We start from the raw sequence: 11,173 nt of genomic DNA, 5'->3' as shown, positions 1-11,173 counted from the left end.
TGAACCATATTTGTTTTCTAGCTTCTACCTCTACGGTACACGTGACATTTGAAAATCGAAAGTTTTGCTTTACAGTTTGGCATGAAACAATCATAATTAATCCCTTTCTCGTTTCTACCAACTTTAATTATGTCCTTGACCTCTATTTTTTTCTTTTTTCTTCGGTTTGGTATAGCTTTCGTTGTCACTTTCCGGTCTACACATAATGTTATTTATAACTGTAGTTTATCAAATATTATCAATGCCGCCTCTGTTGAAGATCCTGGAAAACTAATTAAATTAATGACCTCATAGCAAAAAATAAGCAATAACGGTTGCGTTATTTTATTTCTTTTGTAGTTTTCTCACTTTTTTTAACTCGTCTGAAGAAACAACGAGTATCAACAAATGATGGAAATCATTCTCCCTACAACACAATAGTTCTTAGTTAAATATAAATCCTCGAATTTACCGTGATAAATATTTAATTTTGAGCACGTTGATTGGCCACCTCGTAAACTACATTTAACGATCTTTTGATTGAATCCCAGTGACAAGATCTTCCTGCTTGACACGCTGTGTGCAGATAACAATTGAATCTATTTACCACGACTTAATGTAATTAGCATATTAATATGTGCCGTCAAGTAATGTCATTGATGAATAGCCAAATGAGAATTAAAATTCGATACATCGCGCACATCATCAATATATATGTATGGAATTATAGTCAATTTACATTTGTTTCTCTGTACAGCATTTTTCTGAAAACTGCGTCAGTATGTAATTCACCGTACAACGTTTCCAGTCGATTCGATCCATCTCATTTCATCAGTCATAAACGTTAAGTCCTGTATATAATTTCCAGTATTTTCTGGAAGCTTTGTTTACATCGAACGACGGCCATGTTTGACCGAGAGATTTAAGAAGGCATTTACCGACACGAATTCGACAGCTTGACTGACGGAACCCGATTGTCTCGGTTATGTATACTCAAGGTTCGAATCTCGGCCTATAAGAGAGCGATCGGTATGTTCATTTTCTTCCCTCGTTTTCGATTATCATCAATCGTGGTAATTTCAATCTAGGAAATATTATTATCGAAGTATTCAATCTAGTCTCGTTTGCATCGGTAAATATACACGAGATGTAAATCAGACGTGACCGTTATTTTATCAGTATCGTGTGCAGCAGGTGTTCCATTAATTCAGTTCTTCGTGTTATGTGTGATAACTTTAGTTTCCGTAATTTCATTTTTCGTAAGGTCGTCATTATTGTTTTCCGTTGTCAAACACCCGTGATGTAATTAAACTATTAATACATACCGGCCAGGAGCCAGGAGCGATTGTGTTCAAATGATGTACACACTGTACACTTGAACCCTTTCATGTAACGCATGGACAAAAATAATTTCGCCGGAGTGTGCCAAAATTCATGAGTCTTTTGGCTGAATGCACGCAAGAAACAGTGAAGGTAGGAAACAAAATTGAGACAAACGCTTTAAGCACGACACGCAAATCTAATGTTTACCTTCAAACATTATTATGTACCAAAAAATATGTGGATCACTTATAAACAAAAATTAAGGCTGAATTTAAACGTTTGTTTATAGATTTAATCTTTTGACCGTACTTTTCGTGTGTATGATTATTTCTGATTCGAGGTAAATAATAATAATACAGGTTAGGGATGTTCAAGCGCGAGAAGGTATTTTTAGTATAATTCTATATTCGCTGTATTATTTCAAAATCACTTTTTTCGTTATTTGTTTCTATGCAGAGCTAATATAAATACAAAAATAGGAAATGTATACACGTAAAATTGTAGCCACAATTATGCACGAGTTGCTTACAAACGTTACATGCAGCTATGTTTTATTAATAACAAATGTACATGTGAAAGCAATCTCACTAGCGATATTTATCATTACAATACACTTATCGTTGCACCATTTGCATTGATTGCGTCGCGTTAAGTATGTTTGTTGAACGTTCATCGACAAATAGCATAAATTGATATAAATTTTTATATCAAAAGAAGCTTGCAATATAAAATTGTGAAAAAGAATAATCTACATGGTAAAATTAACTACGCAGTAACACAACTATGCAGCCATTTTGTAACGTGTTACCATTTCTTCATCGGATTAAAAATCGAAGCAAGGTAACGTCCGACAGAGTGAGCTCTTTTTTGGAAATGTTTCAAGCAATACATCATCCTCGGTGTTTTTGCGTGTAATGAAATATTCGATAAAAATATTTTTTGTTGCTTTATTGAAAGCATCTTTTTTCCATTTTGAAATAAGCAAGTATTGCAAATTGATTTAGAATAAGATTGATTAATTTGTTAGTAGCAGATACAGGTATGAAGATAATTGTAAAGTATAATACGTAAAGTATGTACGTTGTATAATAGGGTGCAACTAAAATATATGCATATGCAAATTCTTATCAACAATGTCATAAATATAACTGATAATTACTGTGGTCAAGGAAAAGTGGAATTGCAATTAAAAAATAAAACTTTTGAAGTCATTAATTTTTATACGTAACGTAAAATGCGTCAAGTAAAATTATATCTTTCCGGTGTATTTTCAGTTTTTTTTCGGAATTAAATTAATTTCAGTCTCGCTTATCGATACATTGCGTTTCGTAATCTGCTCCAAACAAGCGTCTTACCGTTATCCTGTCCAATGTTCTAGAAATTGTCAAACAAAGAAGATACCTTTGTGCCAGCGCGTGCCACTCATAGCAACGCGCATTACAACATTTCTCCTTTGTCTTAATTCTGTCATTCTCTCGATTTAATGGCTGTAATTACATCGACCTACTCCTTTAAGTTCGTTCATGGACCACAAGAAGTTTTACTCTGGTCATTGTGTCACTGAACGATTCCATTTTATTATTCATTGCTTACTTGCTTGAGTTACCCCGAACATTTTCTATTAAGATAATCATAATTATATGCAAAGTGTACAATTTTTTTTCTCGTTTTTTTTTTTTTTTTGTTTTTTTAATATATTATTTACTTTCTTACCAATTACAAAACACTGTGTAACACTTTTTTTGTACGTGTTATATTTGATCTTGGCAAATAGTAATTTGTTAAGCAAAGTACACGATGTTATTTGCAAGAATAATTCATAAATCGATTCCTAGTTACAAGTAGGATTTAGGTCGAACTTTATTTTCGTAGCATAAAATCAGTGCCAAATTTTCTCATTATCTCGAGCACTACTATTATGTATCTTGTACTTACGTGATAAAAAGATTCATTAATGTAAAATGAGATTAATCCTTAATGAGTACTTGTATCTGTAAATTTTTTATTTTCCCCAAAAGAGGATTTTCAAGTAAATATTGACATGGAGTCTCACACATGTGATTCTTTATCTGTATTGGGTAAAAATAATTATCTCCCGGTTCACCGATAAAGAGCTAGACTGGATTCGAAATTGTTCGAAACTGTTTTATGTTCCTAGTTACGTTATAATGTAGGAAATATTTTTGAATAAATTTTCCGATGCACATATATCAAAACCGTTCGTCTATTTTATTACATAAATGTTATTACATAATCGTATATTAATATTTGCGAATCCTTTTCGAATATTAACATGAAATTAATTATTTGTTGTAGAAAAAATGGCGACATCCAAAACTCAGATAAATCATCTTTAGTGGAGTCAACATTACTTCCAAAAACCCAGTCAGTTAACCAGTTGGAAGATGGAAGACCTGAGCTTGCAACCAACAGTGGATACAGCGATGATGGAAATGGTCGAAATGTTAGTGGAAGTGTCATCAAACAAGTTCTGGCAGCAATAGTAGCGCAACTTGGGACCATTAACACTGGTATGACTTTTGGTTTTTCTGCCATTGCACTACCACAACTTCAGGAACAAAATAGCACCATTCCTATCGTCGAGGGATCATCCGAAGAATCATGGATCGGTAAATTAATACTATTTTATTAAAACCAATAAAAATGTATGATTATAATGATAATAATAAATTATATTTTTCTTTATAGCGAGTATGTCTTCCATTGGAACTCCCATTGGTTGTTTAGTGTCTGGATATATGATGGACGTACTTGGAAGAAAACGATCTCTCATTATTACTGAGATTCCAGCATTACTTGGATGGATATTAATTGCATTAGCAACTGATATTCGTATGATATATGCTGGAAGATTCTTCGTTGGACTTGGATCGGGTATGGTAGGCGCTCCAGCACGCGTCTATACTGGAGAAGTAACACAACCCCATCTACGAGGAATGTTGACTGCTTTTGCAAGTATTGGAGTCAGCACTGGTGTTCTGATCGAGTATGCATTAGGAAGCGCACTTACATGGAACGTCTGCGCAGCTATTAGTGGAATTATACCTCTTGCCGCTCTGCTGTTAATGTTTCTCTTTCCTGAGACACCTTCATACCTCATATCTCGTAGTAGACCTGAAAAGGCACGAAAAGCGTTACGACAATTTCGCGGTAGTACATATAATATTAATCAGGAAATGGAAACACTTATTAATTTTTCAAATAAGAATAATATTAAGCGTTTAACAGGATTCCGTGAGATAATTAGCGCCCTTTTAAAGCCTAATGCTGTCAAACCTTTTACTGTCCTATTCTTGTACTTCTTAATATACCAATGGTCAGGTACAAATGTCATAACTTTTTATGCTGTTGAAATTTTTAAAGATTCAGGAGCAACGTTAAATAAGTACTTAGCTGCAGTAATTCTCGGAATAGTAAGATTAATATCAACGGTTGCCGCTTGTATCTTGTGTAGAAAGTGTGGCCGAAGGCCCCTTACAATGATTTCTTCCATCGGTTGTGGACTTTCCATGGTAGGATTAGGTGGATATATGTGGCTGAAAAATAACTGGGATGCAAATAATTTTACACCTGTTGCTACTTGGTTCCCTGTCTTTTGTATATTTGCATATACTGTAACTTGCACACTTGGTTTTCTTGTTATTCCTTGGGTAATGATAGGCGAGGTATATCCAATACAAGTACGCGGTATTATTGGAGGTTTAACTACAATGGCAGCCCACTCTTTTATTTTTACAGTAGTTAAAACGTATCCGTTCCTAGCTAACGCACTTACTCGGCACGGTACTTTCATCCTTTATGGTTGTATATCTTTATTCGGCACGATATATTTTTATCTATGTCTTCCCGAAACTAAGGGTAAAACTCTTCAAGAAATAGAAGATTACTTTTCTGGTAGAAACAATAACTTAAGAACCGGAAGTATAGGTAAACATAAGCCAAAGGTATTAGAAGTAAAAAAGGGTCACATATTGCCTTGAATAACTCATACAGTGAACATCTTAATAAAATTAAATTAATAAATCTGTCTTCCATTGAACAAATTTAAAAATTTATACGACTATGTTTTATTTTATCGAAGACCAGTTTATAATTTAAAAAAAAAAACGTAACAATAGTAAAGAAACAATAATGGTGTTTTATATTCATTTTGTAACATGACATCAAAACTAGCAATGTGATCAAAAGACTTAAAAATTTTATTAAGAGCAATTAAATAACTCTATTGATGTTTTGATATTTTATTTCTTGTTTTTAGGTAAGATAATTTTAATTTTCAATTATGCCTATTTATTAATTAAATATAAAATAATTTAAATCGTTAATTTTAAGAAGATAGTAGCAATGCAATATATTTTTATAAGAATCATCTTCAGGATTAAATTTATTCATTAAAAACAAAAGGAAAAGAAATAGAAAATGTTTGTGCTTCGCGAATTATTTAATATGCGCACAAAATAATGAAAGGTGCTATTTATTATTATAGTATTATAATATTTGTATATACGCGATGAAATGATGAAGTGTAGTTAACAATATGTGTAAGTAACATCTGTAAAAAAAGATGGTCTGACAATGAGTTTCAGCAATGCAAACTACCATATAAGTTAAATTAAACATTTTTAATATATTTATTATGAAGTTTGAGTTGTTAAATTCTTCCTCTCTAATTCCAATGTTTTAACTGGTGTTGTATTGATTGCAAAAAATAATATACTCCTTAATTTTTCAATACTACAATTTTATTTCACTGAAAAGTATTAAAACATATTATTCACTTCTACAGCGACAGAAAATTATTTTTACATACTAATCAAGTTTTAAACGTGGTCTATTAAGTTTCCTATCCTTCCTTTCTTGCTTCTCTTTCAAAAATTGCTTAATCATCGCCATGGGTAATATTTCTCCTCTGTATGTTTTTGGTAATACTTCTTGATCTAAACTTTTCAGTTTATCTTCGACATACTGTTTTGCATTAAATGCATGTGCTTTCTTAATTTTTGCAAGTAATTCTGCTTGAAACAGTTTTTCTCTTTGTATATTACGGTTTATTCTTGCTTTTGCCCAAACAAATTTCATCTTTTTTCGTAACTTTATCCTCTTATGCTTCTTCAGCTTCCGTCTTCTAATTTTTATTAACTTTGAAGCTAATTTCTCTAAAATAGTTTCCGTTGGTGGAAACTGGAATGATGTATCTATTAATGGTTGATCCCATTCAATAGGTTTTTTTATTAAAGGTTCTTTCATTGGTGGTATATATTTAGATAGTGGTATTTCATGTATTATTTTTTTAATAGTGCTATCTGGATTTCCAATATCCATATTAAGTGTTTTTGGCATGAATTTAATATACACATTGGAAGGTGCTACATTCAATGCACTTTTGGAAAAATTAGAAATATGTATTGCATTATTTCGATTTTTCAACATATAATAAGAATAATAGCTTCCACTAATATTACCTAAAATAATAATAATACAATAATAATATTAATTACAGTTATTAAATAATAAGGTTACAAATATTAATTAGGTTATGTTTACAGCATCAAATTATATTTAAAAAATTGTACAATTTACATACTTTCCATATTTATCGTTATTTGTCGGAATGCTGCACATAATTTGTTAACAGCCATTATAATATTCTTTTATATGTTATATCAAATGTAAAATAATATATCAAAACGTTACATAGCACATTCAAAGCAAAGACCAGATGGTGACATAACGATCGAAGAAAACCATGTTCGATAAGATATAACATTTTTGCCATACATGATATATGTATAAAACAATAATACATAAATGTACTATATAAGTGTATAACTACATAAATGTAGGTATATAAAATAAGAAATAAGACTTGTGAGATTTTATATTTCGTTTATTGAAAATTATTAATTTATTTAAACAATATATATGTATCTCTTAACAGGAGATTTTATATTGTTATATAACATAAACCTGTTTTTAAAGGTATTTTAATCCATTCGGGTTTTGATAGTCCTAGTTGTAACCTTATCTTTTTCTCTGTAATTGAAAGTCAATGATTAATATTTCTCACAAAAATAAGCAAGAAATATAAATTAAATATAACTTACACTATGTAAACAATAGCTCCCCAACCAGATATTGCATCTCTGTCACATGCATTTACTAATGCCTGACTGATTGTTTCAAAAAGATCATCTGGTTCCATATCTGGTTCATAAATTGATTCACACATACCATATAATTGTTCGCTACATGTTCCTCCAACTACAAAATCATTTGATGGACTTATACATCCTATTAAATCCATATTGCAAATAAATGGTTCATAAGTGGTAGGACTTAATCCAGCAATGATAGGCTCTACAAAATAAGGACCAAATCTCTTTTCATATAGTAAATTTGATACCATTGATGCAAATGTTTTAGGTTGTATTTGTCTATTTTCCTTTAATTCATAGAGATTTAATCTAAATCTTAACTTTTCCATTACAGTTTGAGTATCAGTGGCAAGACCGGGGAGACTAAGATATAAATGAGATCCCATTTCAAAGATTTTCTGAAAATCACATGTTATAGTTTGTGCTTGTATACCAAACCTACGATCAGCAGCTATTGCCACACAATTCTTGCCTTTCATTGCTACAATAGCTCCACCATTATAAGCTAAAATACTCTGAAAAAGATTGAAAACAATGAAAAATTTCAATTATTAATAATAAATACATCTTATTTTTATATTTATTTAAATTAATTCAAAATTATTGATTAAGCAATTATACAAATTTAATTTATAATACAATTGTGTTGCTTTAGCATAATTTGTGAAACGTGCAGTGTCATTCATATATTTGACAGTAACATAACCTTTTCTTCATTTTATATTGTTTGAAAATATTTTAATTTGTGAGTAAATAAAAGTTCCGAAATTTGGAAACATATATCAAAAAGCTATTATTTTACATACAAAAAATTACCATTTTTACGAAGTTTTAGAAAGTTCACAAACAAATAAATGCTACCGCACTTTAAAATACACCACAGTATATAATGATGAATCATGAAATATGTAATGTATAGAAGTTCAATTTCCTTTTTTATTAATAAGTGGAAATATAAATTTATATAATTTGTAAAGACGCATATTAATGCGTTTTTTATTTAAAGATCATTAATAACATATAATATTCGTGCTTAAGTATATTATTTTTAAAACAATTTCGCAACGTTATATATTTCGAAAATATGCGGGAAAATCAGTATCATTTTGAGTTCTGAATCGTTTAAAAATTTTACAATTTTCTTGCATACCTTTTTGATTAGATTAATGTATATTAAATATGTTTATAATATATGTTTGGTACATTAAGAATAATAATCTAATCGAATAAAATGTAATGTATTGCCGAAAATTTTTTAAAACAGTATGGTATATTTTCCACTGAGAGTAGAACTTCTAGATAGTCTATTCCATCATCCCCTCCAAGATCCCAGAAAGTCAAGAGCAAAGGGGAAAAACATGGCTCTGCAATGTTATTGAGAAATTCGAGACAGTTTGATGTTTCGCATTTAATTCGTTGTCTATTCTAGAGAAAGAAGTTTATATTTTTTGTGGGTTCAAAGTTCTTTTTTAACTAAACGTTTTATAAAAGTGGTAGCCAGAGTGGAAACAAGAGGTGGAAAACGAACAAGAGAGAGAGAGAGAGAGAGAGAGAGAGAGAGAGAGAGAGAGAGAGAGAGAGAGAGAGAGAGAGAGAGAGAGAGAGCAAGAGAGCGAGAGATAGAGAAAGAGAGAAAATGTGTTCGATCAAGACGAGTCATTGCAAATGTCATGAATTTTGCAACTGGGAATGATTTACGAATTACTGAAAAAAAGAATTTTCGTAGGATTTATCTTTGTAGGAATTAGAATCAATCGACAATTGCATCTCAGAGAATACAGATCACTCTTTCTACGAGCTTTTGGTTAGTGGTTTCGATCAAAACCATCTGGATACTACCAGTCAGCTGTAGTTTGTAACACACGTTTACACGTGCAGTTTATAATTCATTCAATGATCATTTAAACGTATAAATTTAATCGTAATAAGGTGTAATAAAATACAATTATGGCAAAACATGATCGCTTTTAGTTCCGATTTGACGATGATTTATGAATGGTTTATACTTTTTGACACAAATGTACAGGCTCTATTTCGAGTGCTGATCTGCTCGATCTACCTGCTCTAGAAAAGTATTCCAAGAAATAATTTATTGATTGTATATATTGTGTCAAAAAGCGATTGAATAAAAGAAATTTTTGATGACCATGAAATGAAAATACACTCGCGATGTATTTTACTTTTATGTTATTTTTAAACACTGATGTACAAAACACTTGGACTAAGCCTTGTATTCTCAGTCTTTGTCTATAGTTCAAAGATTATTCTTGGAATGTGTTTTAGGTGCTTGGTTTTAATATTCTTTAATTCCATAACTTTTAATACATATTTAACTATTATCTAAACTTTTCTTTGCAACTGTCTTCCATTGTTACTTAAAGATTATAATCGAAATCAGTGTTTTTTTTTTAGGTTTACAGGTTTGATAATTATATTATAGAATTTGTATACTCTCTTTGGTGTTGTAAGTCTATGGTATTTTGTTGATTGTGTAAAAGAATGTCACTAAAACCTAAACGAGTTGATTTTACTCAAACATGGGAAGCATTGCAAGAGACTGTAAAATGTGTAATAACATTATCATATGTTCCACGTGCAACATGGTATGATAGATTCAGGTACTTTTTGATATCTTATGATTCCATTCACAATCTTAAAAGTAATATATATCTCAATTTTATGTACATATCATATATTTTGTTTCAGTGATGTATATTCATTATGTGTGGCATATCCAGAACCACTTGCCGATCAGTTGTATTATGAAACAAAAAGCTTTCTAGACAATCATGTCTTCCAATTGTTAGCAAAAGTTCGTGCCCAAGGAGAATCTAATTTACTACAGGCATATCATCAAGCTTGGACAGAATATTCACAGGGCATTAAGTACTTACATTGCTTATATTTATATTTGAATCAACAGCACATTCAAAAACAAAAGATTTCGGAGGCAGAACTGATTTATGGCATGTCTTCCGCTGCAGTCGTTAATTATCAAGAACAAATGGAAATAGGAGAATTAGGTTTAGATATTTGGAAAACAAAAATGATCATACCATTAAAAGAACAGCTTGTTCCTCTGTTATTAGAAAATATTCATGCAGAGAGAGTTGGTACATCTTGTAGAGCAAGTACAGAAGTTACTCGTGGTGTGATACAAAGTTTTGTTGAAGTTGAGGACTATAAAATGAATGGACAATTAGATGTAGTGATCTTTATTATATTATTCAATTTTTGTCAATATACATGTTTCTTGCAAAACTATTTTATATAGTGTGTCTTGTCTTAGATGTACCAAGAAATTTTTGAGACACCTTTCCTTGAGGCTAGTGGAGAATTTTATACGAGGGAAGCAGCTGAATTACTTCAACAGTCGGATGTAACAAATTATATGAAAACAGTTATATGGCGATTAGTTCAAGAGGAAATTCGTGCTTACAAGTATCTTCATACAAGCTCTGTGGCTAAAGTTGGTCTTCATTTCTATATATTAAATACAAATGCTATATTAAAGTGATCAATTTTGTTAATAGTAATATGTTGTAGGTGAGACGCCGTTGTGAAGGAAAAATGATCGCTGCGCACATAGCGTGGCTTCACTCGGAAGGAAAAAATATGATAGATAACGAACGCAAAGGAGACTTGAGCCTCCTTTATTCATTGCTAAAGCCATTACCTTCAGGTTTAACCGCTCT

At 31.0% G+C, this 11,173-nt stretch overlaps 4 protein-coding genes across 8 annotated transcripts in view; 2 read left to right on the top strand and 2 right to left on the bottom strand.

Annotated features, from left to right (window-relative positions):
* LOC108550645 (facilitated trehalose transporter Tret1) overlaps window positions 1-5,367 on the top strand; it is a 16,351-nt gene extending 10,984 nt beyond the window's left edge. Inside the window, exons 1-3 of one of the 4 annotated variants that reach the window (XM_017904422.1) lie at window positions 2,125-2,142; window positions 3,619-3,932; window positions 4,012-5,367. In XM_017904422.1, the coding sequence (XP_017759911.1) occupies window positions 3,836-3,932; window positions 4,012-5,303 (1,389 nt within the window). In that variant the 5' untranslated portion in view covers window positions 2,125-2,142; window positions 3,619-3,835 and the 3' untranslated portion in view covers window positions 5,304-5,367. Of the gene's footprint in view, window positions 1-2,124; window positions 2,143-3,618; window positions 3,933-4,011 lie in introns of those variants that run through there. The other 3 variants (XM_017904418.1, XM_017904420.1, XM_017904421.1) reach the window with 3 other exon arrangements.
* Window positions 5,368-6,096: 729 nt separating this feature from the next.
* Window positions 6,097-6,969, bottom strand: LOC108550637 (uncharacterized). The gene is made up of 2 exons (XM_017904409.1): window positions 6,908-6,969; window positions 6,097-6,785 (listed from the first exon to the last, which is right to left on the bottom strand). Exons 1-2 carry the CDS (start codon window positions 6,960-6,962, stop codon window positions 6,133-6,135), a joined length of 708 nt encoding a protein of 235 aa, XP_017759898.1. The 5' UTR covers window positions 6,963-6,969; the 3' UTR covers window positions 6,097-6,132.
* Window positions 6,970-7,289: 320 nt separating this feature from the next.
* Window positions 7,290-8,370, bottom strand: Prosbeta3 (proteasome subunit beta type-3). The gene is made up of 3 exons (XM_017904452.1): window positions 8,295-8,370; window positions 7,428-7,993; window positions 7,290-7,356 (listed from the first exon to the last, which is right to left on the bottom strand). The coding sequence occupies exons 1-3, from the start codon at window positions 8,295-8,297 to the stop codon at window positions 7,308-7,310; spliced, it is 618 nt and encodes a 205-aa protein (XP_017759941.1). The 5' UTR covers window positions 8,298-8,370; the 3' UTR covers window positions 7,290-7,307.
* Window positions 8,371-9,730: 1,360 nt separating this feature from the next.
* Cul2 (cullin 2) overlaps window positions 9,731-11,173 on the top strand; it is a 3,674-nt gene continuing 2,231 nt past the window's right edge. The window contains exons 1-5 of one of the 2 annotated variants that reach the window (XM_017904450.1): window positions 9,731-9,761; window positions 9,891-10,096; window positions 10,185-10,683; window positions 10,768-10,947; window positions 11,025-11,173. In XM_017904450.1, coding sequence (XP_017759939.1) covers window positions 9,978-10,096; window positions 10,185-10,683; window positions 10,768-10,947; window positions 11,025-11,173 — 947 coding nt within the window. In that variant the 5' untranslated portion in view covers window positions 9,731-9,761; window positions 9,891-9,977. The remainder of the gene's footprint in view (window positions 9,762-9,890; window positions 10,097-10,184; window positions 10,684-10,767; window positions 10,948-11,024) is intronic. The other variant, XM_017904448.1, reaches the window with a different exon arrangement.

Source organism: Eufriesea mexicana, unplaced genomic scaffold, assembly GCF_001483705.2.
Source record: "Eufriesea mexicana isolate 0111107269 unplaced genomic scaffold, ASM148370v2 scaffold2888, whole genome shotgun sequence".
Taxonomy (NCBI): domain Eukaryota; kingdom Metazoa; phylum Arthropoda; class Insecta; order Hymenoptera; family Apidae; genus Eufriesea; species Eufriesea mexicana.
Note: the sequence above shows the minus strand (reverse complement) of the source record. Positions and strands in the feature narration are given on the sequence as shown.

Coding starts and splice junctions, on each gene's coding strand:
- LOC108550637 (XM_017904409.1), bottom strand. CDS start 6,962: ATGGCTGTTAACAAATTATGTGCAGCATTCCGACAAATAACGATAAAT. Junction 6,786..6,907: donor AATAACGATAAATATGGAAA/GTATGTAAATTG, acceptor TTATTATTTTAG/GTAATATTAGTGGAAGCTAT.
- Prosbeta3 (XM_017904452.1), bottom strand. Junction 7,357..7,427: donor GGAGCTATTGTTTACATAGT/GTAAGTTATATT, acceptor TTTCAATTACAG/AGAAAAAGATAAGGTTACAA.